A 26782-nucleotide genomic window follows, 5' to 3' on the forward strand; every position below is an offset into this window, starting at 1 on the left:
CCACATGCTACAGGAAGGAATGCCTCTGTCTTCGTAGAAAAGTTGAAAAGCAAATGAAATAAGAGAGCAGGAGGAGGGGAAAAGACACGCAGTGGGAGGGATCTCTGCCAAAGCTGCAGCGTGGCTGCTCGTCTAAATGAAAGAACCTCTCACACACGTCTGTCTGCAGAGCTTATTGAGGGAGCACAGCCAGAACAAACACAGGGAGAGTCTCAAGGTTACTTCAGTCTGGAAGTAAACATTTTGCGGAAACCGAAGAGGGAACGTTTATATTTTTAAATGCCTTTTAAAGGTTTGTCCCTTTTTTAACTCTTCTTTAATTTCGGGTTTTATTGCATTCAGACTATTTTGTTATTGACTAACTGACATGATGTAATAAGTGCAGATAGATAACTGGATGGTTTCTCTCACAGGTGTTTCTGCATAAACAAGAGGAAGATTGGGCTTGACTGGACCACTTCTGCCTTCTTGATCCAAATAATTCACTTCACGTGAATCTGTTGTATATTTTATTCAGTGTGCACGTATGGCGCGGTCAGCAGCACGCATTAGCATGATCCGTGGGTCAATGATGTAACTCATCCTGAGCATTCTGGAGGTCTCTGGTCAACTCGCAGGCAGGTGTGATGGCAGGGTGGTGTGCTTAACACACACACACACACACACACGCATACACACACACACACACACACACACACACACACACACACACACACACACACACACACACACACACACACACACACACACACACACACACACACACACACACAAGGAGTGAAGGACTAATAGGAAATTCAGCCTCCATTTGAACAAATTAGTTTGTCTTCACCATGTGACACCTGAAACCTATAAATGATTTCATAACACTATAATATGTCATGTAACTTCTGCTTGAATTTATTAAGAATTATCCCAGTGGTGACACTGGAGTCACAGCCCATTTCAAACATCTGCAAAATTGCCTATTGAGTCATATATTAAAATTTGATAACCCCAAGTGACATCCTATCCACAATATATAAAAAAAATGTTACTTCTTAATTTTATTTCATTTTTCTAAATTTTGATGTATTTATTCCAACCTGGATTTGGGTTCTTAAGGGCTACATAACTTTGTTTTGTTTCACACAGACTATTCCCTATATTTAAACACACTGTTTCGTAAATGCAAAAATCCTGAAAAACTGCCCCAAATCGTATTTATTTTGATTGTCTTTCTGCGGTCAGTCTGCAAAACAAGCACAAACATGTAACCCCAAAACAAGAAAGTAAGTATGAGCCACGTTTTAAACCCTGTGAGGTTGATGTTCATCTGTAAGGATATTTTCTATATTCAATCAAAAAAATAATAATAATGAAATAAAAAAATGTTCAGAAGAGCTGAAAGCTTGAAATATCTCTACAGTTGACAAATTGGCGACATCATGTGCAGCAATTTAGTTTTGAAAATAACATTTTTGGGAACCTCTGTTTTTCGTGGTTCATTTTTAGACACTGATTTAGTTTTAGTATCAATTTTTGATTTTATCCTTTCCCAATATATTTCCAAGAACCATAAATGACCAGAAATCCTTTTATTTTTTAACCTTTTTAAACTTTACCATGGGACATTGTTATTGCTGGCATTAACTAGCACCTGAAGTGATCACCAGTTATGTTTGATCATGCTTATTTTGGCCTATTGTGATCACAAGATGATTTTTTGATCCATCTATTCCCTTTAAAAGTTTTTTAAAAATCACCATCATTACAAAACATAGAGCTGAATGTAACTACACAAGAACGAAGCTGTAAGTCATAAAATAAACTTAACTGGGTGTTTTCTGTGTTTCATAGGTCCTGCGGGGATTTACTCCAAAGCAACTTTGGTAATACATCTGAGCCAAGGGTAAAATCACCCTGAATCAATAACAGTCACTTTGCACCATGACTCTATGGAGCAGAGTTTTGCTCATCCATCACATCCTGCAGAAAACATTTCTCCTTGATCCACTGCTCCCATTCCTGCTCTTGATCATCCAGGCCAGATGGGGGTGCTGTCACCCTCAGTGTTTGGATTACAAACCTCCCTTTGAGCCTCAGCATCCATTGGTCTTCTGCAAAGAGTACACCAAGTTTGGATGCTGTGATCTCCAGAAGGATGAAGAGATATCGAGCAGGTTTTACTCGATCATGGACAACTTTGACCAGTCGGGGTTCTCAACTTGTGGCAAATACATCCGCAGCATCCTCTGTCAGGTAGGAGGAAAGTCTCTTTCAGGCCATTGGGAAGTGTTTTGCATGCTCTTGTGATCACATTTGGTCTATATGTGGTTCTTTATAGGGCAACATTTGATCATTATGGATATACCATTGTGTTTAGGCTTGCTGTGTTTTTTTAAACAGAAAAGCGTCTCTAGAAGACCTCCGTCCTCTCTAAGGACTCATTCAGTGACTGTTAATATTTTCAGTGCAAAATAAGGCAATGTGCACATTTTGACTTTTGCAAATGTTTCAGCAAGGATGTTTGGTTTTGATGTGAAATTTCTCACTCTAATGCCCCAAATAAATCATTACAAATCAATTTATATTTATTTAGTCATATATACATCTGGTTTGTATTTCTTGACAATAATAATAAAAAAAGAATAAAAATAATATCACTGACAACTCATTTTGATGAATAATCTGATCAAATCTTCAGCTAGATAGATTTCCAGGGTTGTTATTTTACTTCTATTTATCAGAACAATATACCAGGTAAAGATGAGCAGTGTGATTGACTGGTAGTTGTAACACAATGGGGAACATCTAGTTGCAACGTCCTCAGAAAACATGTAATAATTTAATAAATGGGTTAGGAATGCACATTTTCCAAAGTTTGTTTAACCTGTTATTGAAGCTTTAAAAATCTTGGCTGCTGTCTTTCTGCAAAGAGTTAGCATGTTTTCCCCATGCATGCATGGGTCTTCTCCAGGTACTCCGGATTCATCCCACAGGCCAAGGTCATACATGTTAAGGTTAATTGGGGACTTAAGGTGTGAGTGAGTGTGTCATGGATCGCAGTGTGTGTCACTGTCACTGACCAGCAGTCTGTCCATTGTGTCCCCCGAGAAAGGCTCTAGTTCCCAGAGACCCTACTGAGGAGTGAGAGAATGAATGAGTGAGTGCTCTGGTTAGATCAAGAATGGGGTAAAACAAAACAACAGTGACTGAGACAGTTACAACCTGAAATCTTTCTCTAATTTTAGAAATGAACCCACCCTTTATTATTTCCTTTGAAAGGTATTTTCAGTCCCGTGTGTTCTTGTTTCCCGTTTTGAGTCTAATTTTAAACAGATTCCTGCATTGAAGTCCAGCCCCTCAATTGTTGGAACTCGCCCTGAAGTCAGCCTCTCTCGCTGATTACATAATTATGTGCTGACTTTGCAGCCCACACTCTAACTACGTGCAGCTTGTGAGTGCAAATTGAATTGTAGGTGCAGCACAAATTTTGCGTGGCTCTCAAATTTAAGGAATACATGCACAAGTAAAACTTAATGAGCTGGCGACTAGATCATCAACACCTTATATACAGGGTATCTGCAGGTTTAAGGGAGTCAAATTTAAGACCTTTTTAAGGCCACTTTGACCAAATTTAGGCTGTTTTTTTTAATTAAATTTAAGCTATGATTTCCAGCTATTGCCTGGAACGTCGCGAACGTGGGATTAGCCATTCAGTTACCATTAAACTTGCACTTTCCCATGGCGCAAGCTCCCACTAGCTTAACCAGCTAATGTGCTCATCTAAAAATAGCCCCCTTTCACTGAATGTATACGGTTCCGCTTACGCCAATATCATACACAAAAAATGCTGAACACTAACTAGAAATTCACAAAATTTTTATAGAAATAAAAGAATCTTGTTTATTGGGTCTTTGGTAATTTAAGACCTTTGGAAACTGTATTTAAGGATCATTTTTAAGGATTTTTAAGGCTTTAAATTTGGAAAAGCAAATTTAAGACTTTTTAAGACTTTTAAAGGACCCGCGGATACCCTGTATATAATGTAGCAGCTTGTTTCAGTTTCAAGGCAACCACCGTACAATGAAGTGGAAGTGTTTTTGAATGTTTAATACATCACATTCTAAGTAAAGACAGTAACAAATCACCAAATGTTAAAATATGGGTTCTATCATTGTAGTAATTATAGTCCACAGTGCTTTCCATGCAGAGCAGGCCTGGTTTTGAGTGTAATAATAGTGCTGCTGAGTGTCTACTTACAGCTTATAGTCAAGTTTGATTGTTGGCTGACTTCAAAACAATGTAAATATGTGGAGCTGGGAAATGTTTATTTTTTGATAGGATGCTGATTAAACAATAAGTTAACAGCTCCTGTGAATAAGTGGGATTTTTCCATCTGGATAATCAGTTGGTTTAAGCATTTTAATTTGTCTTCTGATTAACAAACTACTGTTCCGTGGTTTCCTGCTCCCCGTTTGCTGGTTTGGGATAAAAAGGAGCTCTGAAGGTGGTCAAGTTACCCCACTTTTAGGGGGTTTAAGCTGGGTAAACTCAGCAAAATGATGCTCTCTGTGAGTATCACAATGGGAGCTTCCTGCACTCATATCAGATGCACTTAGATAAAGAGGAAGAGATAGAGTAGAGTGTACAGCGCACAAGTGTGTGTTCATTTGTGTTTTTCAAAGAAACGAGAAGGACACTGTCATCGTTCTGGAGCTTGAACAACCAAACAAACAACAATTTCCGTTTCTGGCCACAGGCACAAGCTATTTCAAGTTCCTGCCAGAGATGGACCAAGAGAGGAGGTTAGAGAGACCAAAGATGGAGATTTATATGATGAAGATATAGGAGGAAAATGGTCAATATAATAAATAATGAATACATCATTTCCCTATTGTATGCTGACAACAACAATAAAAAAAACAAAAATATAATCTTAAAAACCTTAATCCTCGCTCTTAAATAGGGACCATGTCTTTGCCATCTGTTTGCCATGACTCTTGTCTCTCTCCAGGCTGTAATAAAACATAGACTTTTGGACCACTCAGTGCAGATTAGAGACTTAGAAAGACAGATGAAAACACTAAATTATAGTAGTCTCAAATGACTCTATTGTCAAAGTGCAGCTGTTTGTAGTTGCATGCATTTGTGCAACTGTCCAGGATGACAGGACTTAGAGTTAAATCTCCAAAACAATGGTTAGCTTTTGCAGCATCAGTTGACTGAACAAACAACATTGCATTGAAGTCTGAGCAAATCTTATCATTAGATAAATACCTAAACTTTAGTTAGTGAAGCTTTCATCTGAAGCAACCAGATCTCAGACTGTTTTGTGCTGTAAAGCAAGTCATTCAAAGGAAAGGCAGCTCAGAGGATGGTTAATGTTGCCACAACAAAAACGTTCCATTAGTTCACTGATTCTATACCATGGTTGATACCACTTTTTCCTCCACAAGTCAAAACTGGTGTTTACAAAGCTACACATGTAGCAAAAAGAGGTGGACAGTTAGTTGTTTGCAACTGTTATAACCTTTTTTAGCCTATTTATGGGGTTTTAGCAAAGTAGTGAAACAAGACACTGTCTGCACTAACAATAATTATAATCAATAAAAAACACCTTTGTGTGCAGCTGTTTTGTCTGTGTGCTTTAAAAATAATAACAGCAAAGCATGTAGCAAAAATAAAGCTGCTATGGCAAATTTGGACTCTTAACAACGTTCAGACACAGCTATAAATATATTGTGGAGATAAAAAAAAAACAAGTTAATAAAGTGGTTTTCTCGCATTTGTCTAAAAACCTCTGCTAGTAACATGTTTCAGACCGAAAGCAACTATTGGACCATCCGGTTATTGGTCTTGCCAAACTGCTGCACTTCTGCACTCATTACACACTTGCTTGGTGTGAGAGATTCTCCTCTCAATAACATCAGAGAAGGAGAAACAGCTGGCTGCTACCACATCCTTAGGACAAACTACCAGAGTCCCAAAAAGAAAAACATTCCATTTGAAGTAACGGACAACCAAAGTCATTTGGACCTAGAAAACGGCGACTGATGTTTAGCACTATCTTGTTTCCTTTGGCAATGCGGGTTTCTGGATGAGGCAGAGTCATCCCGGGGAAGATACCCGAGGGGAGGGGTGAGTGTTCCACCGTGACTGTGTTTGCGTTCAAAATCTGTAGATTAGCTATAAAAGCTTTAAAAAAGCAGTCAGAAAGATGTGTGACTTAGATACAACCAAAATACATGAAAACAAAGTTTTACTATCATAATTACCAAGCTAGATTTTTAGTCTTGTTAGGAGTTTCAGGCGGTGTCCAAATTAAGGGGCAGCACCCTTCAAACGACTCAGCCTATCCCCATCGACCATGAAGACCAGAGATGGATGGTCGAGCCTTCAGATGGGTTTTCGTCCTTGCCTTGGGTGAAAACACATCCAAATGTATGTACATTTAAAACTGTAAACCTCTCCCGCTTCACCTGCCTTTATTACAAACTACACAAACCCTTGCATTCCATCGTGGGATAGGGTGGGCCATCAAGTACACACCTTCAAATTCGAGGGAAAGAAGGACAACTTTGTTGGCCACATTTAGAGAAGCCTTCAAGTTTTGGAGAGCCTTTGTTGCATCACTTTGGCATAATCTGCCTTCAAATGTGGCCTTTGGAGGATGCAGCCCCTGAACTAACTTCCTACCCATGTGGTTAGTTATACTGCCACCCACTGGCCTGGCATAGTTCTGCCTCAGTTACATACAAATGTAATGTTCCTACTTAATGCGCTCTGGTTTGCTCCAAGCATCCATCTGTGAAATATCCTTGTCTAGATTTGGTGCCTCTTTTATTTAGAGTCACATAAACGCTGGAGCACGTACGCTTGTGTAATATGCTGCTTGATGTCTTTTTTTGGCTCTGTTCCTCATGACAGTCTCACAGTCAGTGAAACTGCCCAAGCTGACCACATGATGGTTTGGGTGTTGTGCTTCCTTCTGCCTGCAACTTGCCTTTTTGGGTGTGGACAGTGTGGTTGTGACTTAATAACTGACTGGACCTGCGCTGGATTCTATTTTTTTTTACTGAGCTGTATATAATCCGGGTCTGACTTAAGGTATTGAGGAGTGCACACAAATCCGTCTTCTTCTTGAGCTAAACAAGCACATGTTAAACGTTAGACACCACCATTGATGTTCACTGACATGGATTTTTGTTCATTTTAGGAGTGTTCCCCATATGCCGCCCACCTGTATGATGCGGAGGATGCCAACACACCTATGCGAGTCCTGCCAGGACTTTGCAGGGATTATTGCTCTGATTACTGGCGACAGTGTCGATACACACTCAGCCTCCTACTGGAGGACCAGAAGAGCTCACAGCAGTTTGCTAACTTGACTGTCACAATAGAGGACGATCACAAGAGGTTCTGTGACTTTTTAGAGCTGAAAGACAAGCAGTACTGCTACCCTAATGTCTTGACAAATGCAGGTACAGTATTTACAATAGAACATATTCCCACAGACATAAAATAAATAAGTGGTTTGCTTTGATTGATGTTGGAAATAATGCACTTAGATTACAAACATCATGCTCATTTCATGTTTATTAAAAAAAATTGTTTAATATTTTATCATTTATTTTCATTCCTGTGTTTTTATTTTCTCTAGAACTAAATGCAAACCTGGGTTTGGTACGTGAGGATCCTAAAGGCTGTCTGGAGTTGTGTTTGCAGGAGGTTGCTAACGGTCTCCGCAACCCCGTGGCCATGATCCATGCAGATGATGGAAGCCATCGCTTCTTTGTTGCAGAGCAGCTGGGTTATGTTTGGGTTTATTTGGCTAACGGCTCCAGGATTGACCGTCCTTTTCTGAACCTCACACAAGCTGTGCTCACATCGCCGTGGACTGGAGATGAGAGGGGATTCCTCTGCATTGCCCTGCACCCAAGGTCTGTTAAAGGTTCAATATCATGCTATTTTAAACCTTTGAGAACAAAGATAGGCACAGTATATGATAAAATGTTACAGTTGGCACAATTCAGATGTCATTATACAAGTTATATTCATCAGCCTGAATTTATACCCAGAAATAAAATGGTTGGTTTAAGTGGAACTCCGCCCATGCCTGCTCTGACAAAACATACCTACAACAGCATCTTAAGCGAGTCAGTTGCTGTATTGGCTATGGTGGTCCAGTGGTTAAGGTGTCCGCTGGACTACCAAGTCTGTTACACGACACTAGTCGCCTCAGCCACATATCCTGTGCTGGCCAGGGGAGACAGGTTTCAGACCTGAGACTAGCTTCCGGAAGAGGAGCAGGGCCTGATGATGAGTTTCCATTAAGGCTTTACAGAATTTTCAAAGTAAAACTCAAAATCTGCAGCTGAGACATGAAATTACATGAATGCAGCCAAAAACGTTTATTTTTTCATGAGGAAATAATAACAATCTCCAAAAAGTCAATTAGACCACAATTAAAGGGTGCTATTTTTGTACTATGTTTAGAAGAAAATTACACCAATTTGTGTATTTATAACGAGCATTTGTTCTGTGTTTAGGTTTGCCACAGTCAGAAAAGCTTATGTGTACTACTCGGTGTCAGTCAAGATGGAGGAAAGAATACGGGTCAGCGAGTTCATGCTCTCAGCTCATGATGATAACCAGCTAGACCATTCATCTGAGAGGTAGAACTTCAAATCCATGCTGGCAGTATGTTAATGCATACCTCAAATAACACATGCTTCCTTCTGATGTGTTTCCTGTGGTAGGACCATTCTGGAAGTGGTAGAGCCAGCATCCAACCATAATGGAGGACAACTGCTCTTTGGTCATGATGGATATCTGTACATCTTCATAGGCGATGGTGGACGAGCTGGAGACCCATTTGGAAAGTTTGGCAATTCACAAAACAAGTCAGTATATTGAATGTCAATGTTTTCTCCACCAAACTTACTGATCCTGAATTATCACACACCACTTTTAAAGTGGTTAAGGTTTCAGGCATAAATACTTGTTTGAACAGATTTAGCCAAAGTAATTGATGGCACTGTATATGGCAGGCATTTGATGATAATACTAATACTAATAATCTGTATTTTTAAAAGGTGTGCTGAAGGTTTGATGCAAATTTGCAAAATATTCCATGGGGGTTTAAGCGTTTAAGCGTATGAAGGAGCTGCAGTTTTTTAACACAAAGTTTTGACATTATGAAGCTTTTATCTGTGATGACAGCTTGATACATTTTTAAAATGCTATGAAAAGATGTATTTTTAGGGTTGCACTCATAAAAACATGACCTAAATCATGGAATGATGTGTTTACATAAACAGGGAAATTAAAAAGTTACATTAGTGAGAATGAGTTCTTATCCTAGCTCTTTAAGCTACTATCTGATGTTTCTTCATGGAAAGAAAGAATTGAATCTGAAGAATGATGTTTTATCTGACAGGTCTACTCTTCTCGGTAAAGCTCTGCGTATTGATGTGGACAACAATGATGACGGTGCTCCGTACAGCATTCCCTCTGACAACCCATTCATAGGAGAACCAGAAGCACTACCCGGTAAATCCCCCAATCTGATCATTTTTTGATGAAGGGAAGATTTACATGTGGTAGCATGTTTATGGCCATAATTCAGCTCAAAATACTCCCTTAAAAATGGGATGACTGGGCTCTTTTGTCTTGTAAACAAAATATACTCCACACACATTTTTATTACAGTTTCTGTTGAATACAACAGGCTGTAATTAAATGTCTTGGCTTGTTTGTCTTTTATTGACGCAGAGATATATGCTTATGGGGTCCGCAACATGTGGCGTTGCTCCATTGACCGCGGTGACCTAGTTACAGGCGCCGGCAGAGGCAGGATGTTCTGTGGTGATGTTGGCCAGAACAAATATGAAGAGATAGACATCATTATTAAAGGTAAGATAAAGTAAGATATTAGATTTTTCACTTTTACCCTGACTTTTATCTATTTTTAAAATCATCATTAGCTAACAGTGGAAATGCTTAAAGTTCTGAAAATAGTCTTCTGCCCCTATTTCCAGTCTGGTAGAAAATAAATTAGATTAGAAAAGCCAGTCAACATGTCACATTGTCAAATTAGCATTGATTGACTCACTCATCTTGGCTCGCGACGAGGAAAGCTGTTGTTGATCTACCATTCAGGAGAGAGCGGAGCACGTTTCTGCTTGTAGAAGCTAACCGTTAGCATTAGCAACTCCACAACATGGCAGCAGGGGCACCTCAAGAAAAATATGATGGGGTGGCCAGACGGGGCCAAAGACATTTTTGGGGTTGCACACCAGATTGGTCCTTGTGGTAACTCTAGGAGAGTTTAGTCTGTGGTGATGTATTGCATTGCTCCTTTATTTGTTTCTATTAGAAAAAAAAACTGTATGTATCCAAAACACTTCACTTCAATTTTACAAACACAAACATTTCAGAAAAATTAATTTCAGTTATTTAAAATGTTATTTAAATGTTTTCTTAAAATATATATTTTTGTTTAATTCACCTGTTGCTGTGTTCACAAAAAACTATGGAGATAAAAACTTTTTTAATGGTGTGCAGCAGAAACATATGTTTTTTTTAATCCAGATTATTTCTTTACTCAGTGTATTATTTTTATTTTGTTTCATAATTATGTCTGGAATAAATAAGATCAATTCATGGTTTGAGTGAACATTAATATGATTTATTAACAATTGCCTGGCCACCCCTTGGGGGTGCCATTACATGGCAGAACTCCTTCAGGCTTGTGTTAGTTATACGGATGAAACATCAATATTGCAGAATAAACAAAGTCAGTGGAAGAGTTGCGTTGCTGTTAGCCAATCAGAAGTGAGATGTCTGAATATCAGGAAATAAAACTCATAATTCTGCCATCTTCTGCTCCCCTCAGCTGTGGCTAACTTCAAGTTCCTGACACAGGAGCACCAGAGCTTTAGTCCCACATAGAAAATCTCACAAGCATTTGTTTACTGGTGACCTCTGCAAATGGGTTACAAAAACAAGTGACCATTGTCTTTAATAATTAAAGTGAATAAGAACTGGTTTTGTTGATAAAATAAAATAAACAAACAATTACAGAAATGTTTACTTTCATAACCATATAATGAATCTGTGTCTTCAACTGTTTATATAATATTTGTAGCTCCACCAAGTGTTTTCTGACTTTTGGAATAAACTCTTCTATGATTGTTTACAGGAGGAAACTACGGCTGGAGGGCCAAAGAAGGCTTTAGTTGCTACGATAAGAATCTGTGTCAAAATTCATCTCTAGGTGAGTCAGCATTCAGTTGGGCTGTTAAAGCATAAAGGTTTTTTTTAATATATAAAATATATATATATAAAATCTGAACTATTCAATCAAGATGTCATAAATTAGTTTGGTTTCATAATTTTAACTGAACTGTTGATCATATTGTTCATTGGGGTGATGGTGGCACAGAAGTTAAGTGCTCGCCCCGAGATCAAAAGGTCGCAGGTTCGAGTTGCTGTCATTGTGTGTCCTTGGGCAAGACGCTCAACCCCCACTCAACCCCTGCTGGTGGTGGACGGAGGGACCGGTGGCACCATTATACGGCAGCCTCACCTCTGTCAGTGCGCCCCAGGGCAGCTGTGGCTACATCGTAGCTCATCACCACCAGGGTGTGAATGGGTGAATGACTGTGTTGTAAAGCGCCTTGGGGGTTTCCAGGACTCTAGAAAGCCCTATATCAAATACAGGCCATTAACCATTTCAAGTATAAAGTGCATTGTTTTTTTTTTTTCGTTTACATGAATTTGCAGATGATGTCCTGCCGATATTTGACTACCCCCACAAGCTGGGCAAATCGGTGACAGGAGGATACATCTACAGAGGCTGCCAGATGCCCAATCTTAATGGACTTTACATTTTTGGGGATTTCATGAGTGGGTGAGTGTTCACACACACACACACGCACACACAAAACTTATTTAAACTTATGTTTGTTTTAAGTAAGGATGTCCGATATTATATCCGAATTTGGCATTAAAATGTAATACTGGAATAGTTTTTTTACTCTTTGAATAACACTACTGTTATATACCGAACACATATTATGCTACAAATTCTTTTCCAACTCAAAATGTCTAAATATGACAGTTTGGAGGTAATGATATACTTTTGCTTGTTTGGCACAACTGGCCAAAACAGATTTTCAAATTGCCCTATCAAAATAGCAAACAGGCAGCAGCACTAGAGGTGATCTGTCCAATAACTTTGATATCATGAAGTTGCACCAATCAGGCTTTTATGCTGCACCCACAGGTGCAGCCACTCAGTGCAATTACAGACTGCACACAGCTGGGCCAGTGAGAAAGCATAGGGGTGTAGGCAGGGATGTCCCAAGCAGCCAATCACCCAGTTGCACAGGAACAGCGAGATTTGTTTGCCTGGGAGATGGGTGCTTCATTTCTCCCAATGTCATTGCTTTGGTATTTGTTTTATATTGGTATCGGAAATTAACAGTTAGACCATTATTAACTATCGGTGTAGGAGATATCGGTAAAAAAGCAGACATCAAACATCCCTAGTTTTATGGTGAGATGCATTAGCCTCTGCTGTGGTGTTTGTGTTCATTTATTTTCTGTTGGAGTTTAGGCGTTTGATGTCCCTGAAGGAGAACGCAGCGACAGGTGAATGGGTGTACAATGAGATCTGTATGGGCACAGACCAGACCTGCAGGTTTCCCAAACTCATCAACAGTTATCACAGATACATCATCTCATTTGCTGAGGATGAAGCAGGTAAAATTACTTGCTTATCATTTAGTCTTAATAATATCATTATAGTATTATAACAATTATTATATTATTAATAATAATATTTCTCATGCTTTGTTACATATGTGTCGTCCTTCGTTACCCCATACATATACTTCTTTACTATTTTTCATTTTCTATATTTTTCGTTGTCCTTTCCCTTCCTTAAACTGTTTCAGGTGAATTATATTTCTTATCCACTGGAGTCCCGAGTGCCAAAGCCAAATCAGGAGTCATTTATAAGATTATCGATCCGTCCAGGTATGTGCTTCTGTTAGAAATGGCTTTGTTTGTCAGAACTTGTAAAGAACAGTTAGCATGTACAGTGCAAGACGTGGAATGCAGCTCTCATTCATATGCCTGTGATTTCTCCTCACTTGCAAGTGAAAATCACTGCTGTGAAATTCTTCATAACTACGCTGAGTTACCATCAAACAAAATGCCTTTGAAAAGTGGATTTAGTCAAATAAATTACTTTTTAAAAAGTGTTGACAGTGTTCAAAACATTCGCAGGACAAATTCCGTCTGAAAGAGTCAGTCATCTGGAACAAATGCAGACTTCACTGAGATGCTAAATTGTGACATGGAAATTTACATTGTCAAATTATTTGCAGATGTGTCACTTGCATCTCACGCCTTCACTGTAAATCTGATTAGTTCTGCTTACTTAGAAAAACATGCAAACTGAAAATTATAAGTGCATGAGACTAGATAATTATGTGTTGGAGCCACAATTACTAAGTAAAATGAACTGAAATATAAGTAAATTCAACTAAGAAAAACTAGAGCAAAGTACTTGTGAAAACGTTTATGTCAGGCAGATATAGTTGAGACTTCAGTAGAAAATGACATTACAGGGTCAATGAAAGGCCACTCAGTCCCCATCGCCCCCTCTGGCCAGAATATTCTACTTGCAACTTCAGACTGGTGCCTGGCCTGCCAGACTCGTCCTCTGTTTAATTCTGCACAGAGAATGAATCTGGTAACTCACAGGCAGAGAGGCACTTGAGGGGCGGGACTAGGCAGCTCAAAAATGACCAATCAGAAAAAAGACGGAAATCCCGACTGTATCGCATGGCGCGGTAGATTTCTAGTTGTAGTAAAAAAAATAGCATCTGGCAACGACGCAAACATCTTTTATTTTTATTTTTTTTAGAAGAAATGCCTTTAGCTCTTCTACCTGTGGTTTTAAGGACATTTGAGTCATTTAGAACAGAGGAAAGAGTCGCAGCGAACTTCTTTGTTTATGAGAAACTGAGCGCCACTGTGTGTGACACGTCCGCAACGCTGTAGTTTTTTTAGCTGTAGTGAAAATGGAGTCTGTCGACAGTGCAAACATCTTTGTTTAGAAGAAATGCTTTTAGCGCTTCTACTTATTGTGGTTTTAAAGACGTGTTCAAATCATTTAGAACAAAGGAAAGAGCCGCAGCGAACTCCACTTCAGTCACCATGTTTATGACAAACTCGGCCTTGTGGTGTGTGACGTACGATACTTGGCGCTGATTGGCTCGGTCAGAATTCTCACGGGGTGGGGTTATTTGAATAGGAGAGTTCCCAGACTCATTCTCTGTGCAGAATTAAACAGAGGAGGAGTCTGGCAGGCCAGGCTAGACAGGTGGGCCAATGTTGGGAAAAAACGAGCTGACCTACCGAACACTGCAGTCCGCTTCCAGCACATTTCCTGCATGTTTTAGATCATGAACACAGCTGATTTGTTTAATTTTTAGATGAATCACTCTTGTAGAAACTAATGAAGGCTGGGGAGACATTTCAGCTGTTAGATTAAGGCGTTAAAAAGACTAACACATAGCTAGGAGATAAGTTTTGGTTTCAGTTCTACAAACGGACACTAGGGGTGCTAAAAGCAAGACAAAACTGTTTACCACATATGAAGTGTGTATCATAGTAAATAACCTTTTTCCCAAAATGAGCTAGACATCCAAATGGACTTTGATATTACCTACTTCAAGATTTCCTTGTAAGTTGTGAAAAAATAAAAATATTTCATCAAAATAATTAAAGTCTCTTCAAAAATATCCATCCCAGTCATGTCTCATGATCCACTAGAGATGGGAGGTGGTCTTTTCCTGTAAAAACTGCTTTAATCTCAGCTGTTTAAGTAATTTCTTAATCATACTTTGATTATTTGCTCAGAGACTCAAGTAAAATTACTTGATACAAAAAACTCAAAAACGTTCCTGTGAAATTGTGTAAACTGGATGTGTGTCTTTTCCTCTTTTGACCCCACAGACGAGCGCCACCAGGAAAATGCAGCATCAAGCCTCTTCCTATTAGAGTAAAGGGAAAACTCATTCACTTCCAACCTCAAGAGGGTAAGAAATGCAGTTACTCTTGCTCATTAGTAGAAAAGATAATCCATATGAAATCAATTTGACTAAACTGGAATATTTTTACAATGTCATGATCTAGTTTTAGAGATATGATTGTGTGCCAACTGATCAAAAGATAACTACACAGTTTGTTTCTCAATGCAAAATCTTGACATGTTCCCTTATTTCTAATTTGAAATGTGTATAAACAGTTTATTTACTTTAAGGAGCTAATTTTAATCATATTAACATCAAATAAAATTAAAGTGGGCTGTGCAGTGGCGCAGTTGTTAGAGCTGTTGCCTTGCAGAGAAAAGGTCCTGGGTTCACTTCCCGGCCCGAGATCTTTCTGCATGGAGTTTGCATGTTCTCCCTGTGCATGGGTGGGTTCTCTCCGGGTACTCCGGCTTCCTCCCACAGTCCAAAAACATGACTGTTAGGTTGATTGGTCTGTCCACATTGTCCTTACGTGTGTGTGTGTGTGTGTGTGTGTGTGTGTGTGTGTGTGTGTGTGTGTGTGTGTGTGCGCTCTGCGATGGACTGGCTTTGTCCAGGGTGTACCCTGCCTGATTGCCCATTGACACCCCCACTTGAGTGGCTCTGACAAGTGGGTTCAGAAAATGGACGGATGGTTACAATTACAGTATTTGTTCAGAGCTTTTGAAATATTTTGGAAGAGTTGTGCATTATCCATCCATCGTCTATACCTGCTTATCCACGCCGGGTCTTGGAGAGCTGGTGCCTATCTCCAGTAGTCTTCAGACAAACAGGCAGGGTACACCCTGAACAGGTTGCCAGTGGGTTGTGTATAATTACTACTGTAAAAAGCTCTTTGAATGGCCACAGTTTGGAGAAGCGTCTGATTGGACCAATTGTTATTCTAGCAGGACGGGCAAAGTAGATTACCGCCACCTCAAAACTACTTCAAAAATTATTTTGTCTATTCAGTCACTATTTATCAGCATTCCTGCTGTTAATTGGGACTAATCTTTTTTCCTCCAAGTAGAATCTAATTTAAGAGCTATCTACAATTAAGATACTAACCCCTTAACCTAAAAAAAGGTCAAATATTTTACAAAAATCCCTTACAAGTCCGCATGTGAAGTAAAAAAAAAACACTAACGATTCTATTCATCCTTTTTTGCAGAGTTTGTCATCAACAAGAAACCGACCACAACCCCCATTCCCACAACCACCACAGCAAAAACTTCAACAATGAAAAAAACCACTCTAAGAAAACCAATAATAATCAGAAAACCACCAATTCCAACAAGGCTGCCAAGAAAAGGGCCTCCTCCAACAACAGCAGCAAGAAAAGCTACAACACCTGAGACAAATTTACCTGTTAAGGCAACTAGAAAAGCTACATCAGCCACAACAACCATCCAGACGGGCCTGGCTAATCCAGCTACAACTGCATCAACTGGTAGGCCTAATGGTGCACCTGTTTATCTCACTAGCTCCACTCATCAGCCAGGTTATGGTTCAGCTGTTATCAGAACCACTAACCAGTCTGAACCCACATCCACACCGTCACACACCTTTGTACGAGGAGAGGGAACCAGCAGTAGCACTGGTTACTCAGGTTTCTGCACTCTTCTCTTGCTTTATCATTTAATACTTAAGTAAAAAAATTTACTCTGTTTCAAAAAAATATCTTTTGCACTTGACTTTTACATGAATTTGCTTTTTCATTGGGTTGTGCGTTAGAGGAAATCTAATTATTACTGCTTTTTGGACATTTTATTATGTAATATTAATTGTTATTTAAATAATTTTATTGAAAGTATCCCTGATTTTGGAACAAATTCGGCAAATATTTAAGAAACATTATTAAATTAGATGAATTGTACATTAGTTTAGTTAATTTTTTTTACAACAATTTTAAAAGTAAAACCCTTTAGAAGGCATGTTTCCAACCTAATATGTGTAATAGTTTTGTTTTATTTATATTAAAATTTATTTTATTTATATTAAAAATTGTTTATTATCACCATTATTTTTATGTTATGTACATCCAGGTATGGGATGGTTTGTTCATGCCTTTAATTAGTTTTTGCACATCCCAACATCCTTGCATTGTAAAAAAAAATTCCCTAAAATATGGAAAAATTGGTAAAGTAATTATTTAATACCTCAAAAAATATATATAGAGAGAGACAAAAATAATCCCAAAACAGATTGTTCATAATAAAATTATTGCCGAGGCATTTCTTGTCTCACCTGTGTTCTGAGTTCATTTCCTCTGGCAGGATGACATTTTTCTCATTTTTATGTTAAAAATAAAGTAGAATGGCCATTACTTCTTAAAAGGAACTCTGGCTATGAGGACGTTTATACCCTAATAAGCCACAAGTTTTCTGTTGTACCAAACTATGTTGTTAGAAACACACAAAATATTGCTGTTTATTTATAAATCTGTAATATTTAGTACATTTTTTGACATACGTAGGGCGCCATGTTTTTCGCACGCAATGCACTCTGGGGGCGATGACGTATATTGGTTGCTCTTGGTAGAATAGCTATTGACGCTAGTGTTTGTTTACGAGCTCACCGTATTAATAATTAAGTAAAATGCTGCATTGGGCTGCTTTTGGATGTAATTTCCAGTCAAAAGGCAACAAGGGGAGTGATGTGAGTTACAGCTTTCCCACTGGCAAGAAGAGGAGAAAGCAGTGGAGGATGCCTGTGGACGGACACAACTTCCCAAAGATCCGCGGCTGTGTTCCCAACATTTTTCTCCTGATGCGTTTGAGGCTTATAGTCGACCACAACTACTTAAAGAGCTCACCAGAGCAGCTGGGTATAAGAGAAGGTGGAAACTAAATGCTTTACTGACCATTTTCCCACACAAGGAGTCTAAGCGCCCTCGGAGAGACGAGGCGCTGGACGCTCTCCTGATCCGACAAACCGCTCCTGCAGCTACCGCTTCTGTCACGTTCAGCGAACCATCGGACACGCCACTCGTCTTGGATGAAGCTGAACATTCACCTCTCCTGTCAGTAAAACAAGCAGTAAGTGTAGCAATACAGTGTTCTCCAAATATATAATATCTGCAAAAATGATTAAATTTGTTTCACTGAATATCCTAATCATCTACAAAGCACACGACAGCTCTGGATGCTAATCTTCTCAAATCATTCATAATTGAATAAATTTGATCACACGATAGCTTACCGTTAACTTCTGCTGACAAATGTGAGCACTCTCCCTCTCGGTTACCATGAAGACGCATTTGCCGCACACGCACCACCGGTTTTGTCCTACTCTCGCTTCATCCCGCCCTTCTTGCTCTTTATTTTGATGCTCGGTTTGTGAAACATCGTCAGTGATGTCCTCATTAATGTTTCACTCTGGTTCAAGTTGAAAAGGCTGAACAGATGACATGTTGACGTCGCTGAGCAGTCGCTACAGGGTCCCAAAGCCGGCCGGTGCAACTGAGGTACAACCAGATGACGTCACTACCCAGAGTGCATTGCGACACTAACAACAATGGCGACCTACGAGTTAAACTATATTTTACAAATTTTATAAAAATGAAGACATTAAGAAGGGTTTTTACTCCAATGTAATATAACTGATACTAACATTTATCTTTTAATAACCGCAAAGTTTTGTAACCTGGGTTCCTTTTAATTAAAGCTGCTAATGGGATTTTATTGTTTTTGCTGGTACAAAAGTCTCTAACAGGACAAACGGTGCTGTTTATCTATCGAGTATTTGCACTACTCTAATTTAAACAAAGTATTATTTATTTTGAATAAATTTTTCTTCATCAGCTTCAGTTTGGACAATCCTCCTTGTGTGTCTGTCATTTTTGTCAGTTCTTTACAGAAAGAATAAGATGAGGAGACCCATACAGCATTTTAGGGGTTTTGTGTACATATATGGTGTCAACACCAGACTGCAGTAATCAGAGTATGAAATTCACTTAGTTAAATCTTAAAATAAATTATTAAATGCAGTAAGGTCACGTTGGAAGGAAGGTTGTATTGAAACAAATTTCATTCCCAGCCGGCTGGGGGGTTGTCAGTTTTTGTCCTTTCAAAAAGGCCAAAAAGGGAAGTAGTTTTGTTTACAGTCTGTGAGTCCACAGGGTGGCAGTCTGCACTGCAGCACTGACATTTGTTAGGTCTGGAATATACCGCAAATCCTCTAATACAGGCCTGTATTCAATTAACGGCCGGGTCTCATATTTTGGCCGGTGTCGGAGTCGGTGGAGGTGAATAATTGCCGGTCTCTTATTGTGGCCGGGTGGAATGTGGTAACAAGCAAGTACGGGGGCGGTTGTGTCATCGTCTCACTTTTGATTTGCCAGTGATAGACCGCGAGGGTAACTTTAACCATGCGGAAACGAAGAGGAGGCGAAAATTTTGATATCAAGTTCAAAGAGAACGTGCGCTGCAGAACACTTGGGGAGCAGTAGGGGTTGTATGAACTAGTCGACTTCACTATAGTGACTTTTTATGCCCGTCATCGACTAGTCGCTGTCACGTGATAATGACTGGCAAGATGCAGCCCTTGGAAAAGACAGCAGCCTGCTGTCAGCAGGTGACAAGCTCCTGCACTCGGGGGGGGGGGCAACGCGCTGTGCCAGAGCGTCGGTACTGACACGCGATCGTTCATGTCGGTTCATTTCCTTTAAAGTTTTCTGTCTTTTATTTGTGCCTGATGTGTTTCGCTGTTGTGGAGCGGGGCGCATCACCTTGTCCTCCGGTGATGCACCGATCACTGATGCGGCCGCCAAGCAGCGAGCACTCCGCTGTTTTTGCGGTCGGTAGATGTTTTAGAACTGCTGTTCAAAGGTAACTCATAAGTTGAATATATATGAACCCAGGTAGCAGTTTCTCTTTAGGATTGAGAGGAGATGCAGGAAGATAATAAACAGGCAGGACAGAAAAATAGTCAAATAAAAGCAAGTTAGTTTTTGTACCTGGTGGTTGCAACAAACAGACACCATTGAAGGTAATCAGAAGTGAGGAACAGAAAATGAAATAATTATTTTAATGTTTAGAGCAGCAGGAACTCTGAGAGGCTGCAGGCACATCAGTGAGTTTGCGGCCGCTGCGCAGGGGGAGGGGGGAGAGGGCTGAAGCAGAAACTACCGTTGTTAAAAGAAATGTGTTTAACTTTGAAAATGTGGGCGCAATTTTAATTGTCAAAAACTCCAGCAAACCATTAGTTCATTTTGCTCAAATAGAAATAGAGGCCTGCCTCTAATTCTGGTCCTCCTTCCAATAAAGGCCTGGAGCTTGATGAGCTTGAGTCTAATACAGGCCCGGGCCTGTATTAGAGGATTTACGGTAATTGCTTTGTAACCTTGCTTTGGCACAGGCAGCAGGATGCATCTTTTGGGCCATTCCCATCTGTACCGGGTCGGCCCGGGCCGGGTAGCATATGGGCCATTCCCATCTGTACCGGGTCGGCCCCTGGCCGGGTAGCCCCAGTCGGCCCCAGCCTGGCCCGGTTGATTCCACACATCCTTGTCTTAAGCCCATGTGGGCTGATTCTACCCACCAATCAGAGGCTTGCTCTAATGGAAGGTGTGAATGGGCTGATTCTACCCACCAATCAGAGGCTTGCTCTAATGGAAGGTGTGAATTTGCTGTCAGCAGTGGGTGTGTCGGCCCTGGTCGGCCTGAAGCAGACTCCCTCGAGAAGAGGGTTGAGAATGAGCCTTGGTTGGCCCGGAAAAATACCAGGCCACCCAGATATGTAAACAACCTACGCTACCCGGCCCGGGCCGACCCGGTACAGATGGGAATGGCCCATTAGATTGTTTACATATCTGGGTGGCCTGGTATTTTTCCGGGCCAACCAAGGCTCATTCTCAGCCCTCTTCTCGAGGAGGTCTGCTTCAGGCCGACCAGGGCCAACACACCCACTGCTGACAGCAAATTCACACCTTCCATTAGAGCAAGCCTCTGATTGGTGGGTAGAATCAGCCCACATGGGCTTAAGGCAAGGATGTGTGGAATCAACCGGGCCAGGCTGGGGCCGACTGGGGCTACCCGGACCGGGCCGACCCGGTACAGATGGGAATGGCCCATTTGGTCACATACTTGCTGCTGCACTGCATGTAGTATCGGAGGATTTTTCTAGGGGGCACAGTAGAGTACTCAAACTGGATAGAGAGCTGGGTTTGTGCAGTACAACTAAAACAAACATGGCATCAATAGAAGAGATCAGTAATTGGTTAGTTTTGAGATTACGGCAGAAAAACACAACAGCAGTTCAGTAGTTACCATGAAAGACCTCTAAACCAGATGCGGAGTGACCGTGGTGAGTGTGCCTCACTGGTTTTGTCAACTCCTACTGGTTACAGGTTACTGGTTACGCATATAATGCACCGTTCAAAGGTATCATGTTAATTTTAGGGAACGCGCACAAACTACGGTTCAAATCAATGTAAGTTATGCGAAGCAATCATTTTATAAATGCGTACGCATCATTAAAAAGCAAGTACATTCCGGCCCCAAATCAACACCAACTGGAAGAACACAGCAGCATTTTGTTAAGATCTTAAGCCACTAACGCACAAATTGTTTTTTGTACCACTAAGAAGTCATGGTATCTTTTTGTTTTACTCTAATATCGGGTAAAGAAGCCTGGAGGCTAACATTGAGTTAACAATGCTAATGGTGAATTTGAAGCAGACAGCTCTAAAAATATCTCAAGGTATTTTTTCAATTACCTACAACTCGATATTACAGTGAAACGTTTTTCTCTTGTCATCTAGACCCTTATGGTGCTGAGCCATAGCTGGCTCACAGAAGTGAGAATGTGACTAACGTAGTGTGAAAATGGGCTGCAGCAATCAAATCTGACCACAGGATGTCACTGTTATCTCATTCTTACTTGATGCACCTTTAAGTGGAAAAACTTGCACAATTGGTGGCTGACAAATACTTTTTGCCCCAATTATATTTAGCTTCAGCCGATGTTAAAAACATGAGTTCCTTCTTGAATCAGGTTGATCAAACTTAACTAGGGTAAGAAAGCATTGATCTCACACAGGAAGACACTCACAGGTTAATGATTTCCCAAATTACAACTGTTGATGTCTCATAATGTGTAAAGTTCTCTTTACAAAGACAATGACAGCTACCTTAAACTTATCTGAGCCAAACCTTTCCTTTTTTTTGCTGAGAATTTCTCCTCATATATTATTTTAAACGCAAAACAAATGAATACATTTTCCAGAATACCAATTTTTTTAAAAATGAATCTCCTCCAATAGAAAATTAAAATAAAGAGGATGATTCTGTCTCTCTCTCAGGTTATCGTGCAACGCTCATGACTGCAGCCTTCTCTAGGACCACTCAAACCTCAAGTGTCACCACACCTTCATCTAATAGAAACGGGAGACCTCTTCAGTACCCGACTGGTACCACCACCCAACCTTTGAACCCCCTCCCCACTCAGTCCACGTCTCTGAAGCGGCCCCAGACTGCTACTATCTCTACACCCCACCACAAACCTCCAAGAGCTTTAACAACAGCAACGACACCATATTCAAACGAGAAGTTCCAGAAAACACCAAACAGCACCAATACGCCAAAAATGCTGCCTGAAAAGAAAGTTGAAAATGTCAGAGAAGGTAACCATGTGACCAAGAAGCCCAGAGGAAGAGGAAGAGGAAGAGGAGGGAGACGGCTGCCAGCTGGCTCAGTGCGGCTCATAAGCGCTGATGGTTTTTTGGATCGAGGCAGGGTGGAGATCTTTATCCGTGGGGAGTGGGGAACGGTATGTGATGACCTTTTCACCAACAGAGCTGGCACGGTAGTTTGTCGACAGCTCGGCTTCAGGACCGCGCTGGCCGTGATGAAGAAGGCGGCTCTGGGAGCGGCCGACGGCAGAGTCAAGATCCTGCTGGATGATGTGGAATGCGAGGGTGGTGAGAGGTCCCTGCTGCACTGTAAGAGGTCAAAGGTGGGGAAACACAACTGTACACACAAGGAAGATGTTGGAGTGATCTGTGGTTAGTGAAGATGATGTGGAATTAGAATTTCTATAATTTTAGTTTTTCTTGGTTGGTTTTCATCCTGAATTTTCCTTTCTTGTTTTCAAAATCCATTTTGCAAGGGGCTCATATCATCACATGTCTTACATGACCTGGATTTTTCTTTCAAATGCTACTTTTGGACCCGATTGTAAAAGTTGGAATATATTTTAAAATATTTTATAAATCTTTATTAAGACAATCCACAAACCTGTGAGTAAGCTTGTAATAAAAATTTGTTATCAGTTCAACAGATTTTTTAAGTAATGTATTAAATAAAGTTTGAATGCTTTTGAATGTAGTTTTAAGTTGACCCTTAACTTGAAAATGCTGGACATTTTGTACAATGAATGAACTAAACTGTTTGTAACGTACCAAAAGGGTCAATTTTCACCTATGTATTGATAAACTTAGTGACCTTTCATCTACAGCACAAATCACTTTCTATTTGGCCTTCTAAATCCAGAAGGTTCTGCTCAGCGTGTGTTGACATTCCATGAAGACAAAACATTGAAATAGACCCTCTGTGCCAAGGTCCTACTCTCTCTGCTTGGAAGCCAGACAACATTCTTCACTCTGAATAACTGAAGACTCCATGATTTTACAGTTATAAGTTAAATAATCCTATGTGATTATTGAACAAGATGTTTAAATCAAATGTTTGAATAATTTGTGCTTAACCCTCCCACTGTCTTCATGGGTGACCCCGCAAAGAAAGTTGACCATTGAGCAGGATGGATGGTTTATCCATTGAGGTCCACGTGGCAGGGGTGAGGTGGTGCTCACTCCTCACCCTTGCCACGTGGACCTCAAGGGATAAACCATCCATCCTGCTCAATGGTCAACTTTCTTTGCGGGGTCACCCATGAAGACAGTGGGAGGGTTAAATCAATGAATTTGAAATGAATATTGTTCTTACAACGATCCATTTACATCACAAATCACTATGTGTTTGATTGAACAAGTTAATCATTGTTTACGCTCAGACGCATTACACTGGGATACATTTTAGGGTTGATATGCACCTTAGGTAAGAGTTTTAAGACATTCACAGTGTTAAAACCATTTTTGTATCTGCAAGAAGGCGTGGCTTTCTGAGGAATGTTTTGGTAAAGCCTTCCAGACATGGCACATTCTGATTCGCCAGAATATGCCAGAAATTATGAATAATGAGTTTATTAAAACAGGATTTACTTCCCGATTAATTCGGTTTCCAGCTAACCCACGATTCGGCCAAATTGGGAAAGGAGCCTCTCTTTTGAAACAATCTCCTTTGACCTTAAGTCAAAACCTTTCTGCGACGCTGCAAGTGATTACAGACACAACAGCTCTTTTCAGAGCTACTTCAACTCTCAGACATCCACCTTGGACACCTAATCTGCAGACCCCGGGTTGCATCTCATGGCCGGGGAAGCTGAACTCAGAGGAAGCTACTAATCTCTGAGTATCGTGGTTTTGACGTCCGGTGACCCCACCACACTGATCGCACCCCTCCGGACCGCTGGGAGCAACCCATACAAGAGTATCGTAAGCCTGCATACTGGTGTCTGATGAGGTTTTTATCAATAACTAACTAGTTTATAACAAACAACAAATTCTTTCACACCCAGATTTCACAATTTCTCTCAGATACAAAAAACGGTTGCTACAACATCTAGCTTCCATCACAACACCTCACATCCACCGCACCATTTTCCATTATTCATATCTTGTCATGTATCATTAGTGTAGGAAAAATAATTAAATTCGTTTTATAAACTATATACCAACTCTGTCTGAATTAATATGAAGTGTGTTTATGGTCCCTGAACAAGCAAAGAACCCGAGAATCTTCTGATTTAACATTCAAAGATCAATCAGATTGATATTTCATATTTGTATGGAATCATCACATCTTATTGGTCATAATTAAAAATTATTCCACTAAATGTTTGTGCATTAAATCCTTTCCTTACATAGTTTTGCACGGGATGCCTTGGACATGATTAAAGTTTATTGCAAGCCTGTCTGTTATGTTCCTATTTTCTTAAGTGTATAAATATTTATGACTTCCGTACGGCTTTGAGGAGATTCTGGTCCACCGTCCGGCATCTTGTAAGGAGAAAGCAGCGTGCTACCAACACTGTTTATATTGGAAACGATGTGATTCGTGCTGCTGACTGAATCTCAGGAGACTGTGGGTCATGGGCAGAGTGCTTCAAAGACATCCCCAATCCCACCAGAAAGCCTTCCTGTAAGGAAGTAGATGTCACGCTGAGAGCAGGAAGTTAGGACCCAAGATGCAGAACACCCAGAACGGCACGAGGCTCAAGTGGATGTAAAAATAAAAATTCCTTTTATTAGGATGGGGAACAAAAGTAAAATCCAAAAAGGCAGGAAGCCAAGCCAAATATCTAAACCCAACAAAACCAAAAACTAACTTTCTGAGCAGATAACTAGAGACCAGGTGGGGGAACAAAACAACGCTGACACAGGCCTAGTCCACACGTAGCCGGGGTTTTTTTAATGAATATCCGCCCCTCCAAAAACTTGCATCCACACCACCTCGTTTAAAAAAAAAACTGTCCACACGTACCCGGAGAAATACGTTGTTAAGGACATGCCAGACCTGTAGGCGGCAGTACTTCCCCCGTTCTTAACCTCTTCCTTCGCCTGTGGTCTTCCGCAAGGAGCAGTAATTCCGCTTGCAAGAACAAACAAGCAAAAAGCGCTTGGACAATTGATAAAGCGAGCGCAGCTCTGAGGGCATCCATGCTGTCGGCTAGTGTAAACACAGGTCGCACACGTGATGTCAGCATTTTTTTGTCGCGGAAAGTGATGTTGCGGACCTTAAAACTCCAGTTTTGTCTGTCCACATGCAGACACCCAAAATGGAGAAAACGCAGATCTTCACTTTGGCTGGAGTTTTTAAAAAGATCCATTTTCGTGTGAAAAAACTCCGTTTTTGTGTGGATGACAGGCCAAAACGTAGAAAAATATCTACGTTTTGGCAGATCCCCGGCTACGTGTGGACAGGGCCACAGACAATGGACCAACAAACACTGAGGGACAAGACAGGGGTTTTAAACACAGAGGGAAGCAATCAGGGGAACAGGTGACAGGTATGAGGAGTGAGGTCTAGAGGGAAGACAGGTGTCATCAATAAACTAAATGGGGAAAGAACAAACAGAGGGGAAGATAAACCGCAACCTATAAAACACTAAATGACTAAACCTAAAGAGCAAAGATAAACAACTAATGACTAGAGGAGTGAGGAGGACTGATACAAGCCAATAGGAACTACACAGGAGTGACTAGGAGGAAACATGAGGGAAGCCTTGAGGGAGCTGGAGAACACAAGGAGGCACATGAGGAGAACTTGTAGAGGAAGAACAGGAGGGGGTTGGGGACCAAGGGGACACAGAACATGACAGTAGAGAGTCTGGGGACTTTGAATTTTGCTCTCCAGTCTCTGGGGCTGAGATCACTGAGGTGGTCTAAAAGCTCCATGGTGGCAAGGCTCCCGGGATGGATGGGATCTGCCCAGAGTTCCTTGGTGCTCTGGATGTCGTAGGGCTGTGCTGGCAATATTACGTGGACATCGGGGGAAGTTCCACTGGATTGGCAGACCGGAGTGGTGGTCCCACCAAAAGGGGGACAGCAATGTGTGTTCCAACTACAGGGGGGATCACACTCCTGAGCC

The 26782-nt window shown here is 40.7% G+C and overlaps 1 protein-coding gene across 1 annotated transcript; it reads left to right on the plus strand.

Annotated features, from left to right (window-relative positions):
• The first annotated feature begins 110 nt into the window (after positions 1-110).
• On the plus strand, positions 111-23768 carry si:ch211-136a13.1 (HHIP-like protein 1). Its single transcript, XM_015951662.3, has 16 exons — positions 111-292; positions 414-621; positions 1840-2241; positions 7202-7466; positions 7646-7925; positions 8535-8660; positions 8745-8888; positions 9425-9537; positions 9760-9900; positions 11189-11263; positions 11773-11899; positions 12608-12753; positions 12948-13029; positions 15019-15101; positions 16246-16524; positions 22378-23768. Exons 3-16 carry the CDS (start codon positions 1930-1932, stop codon positions 23082-23084), a joined length of 2880 nt encoding a protein of 959 aa, XP_015807148.1. The 5' UTR covers positions 111-292; positions 414-621; positions 1840-1929; the 3' UTR covers positions 23085-23768.
• The last annotated feature ends 3014 nt before the right edge of the window (positions 23769-26782 follow it).

This window comes from Nothobranchius furzeri, chromosome 13 (assembly GCF_043380555.1).
Source record: "Nothobranchius furzeri strain GRZ-AD chromosome 13, NfurGRZ-RIMD1, whole genome shotgun sequence".
NCBI classification, from domain to species: Eukaryota; Metazoa; Chordata; class Actinopteri; order Cyprinodontiformes; family Nothobranchiidae; genus Nothobranchius; species Nothobranchius furzeri.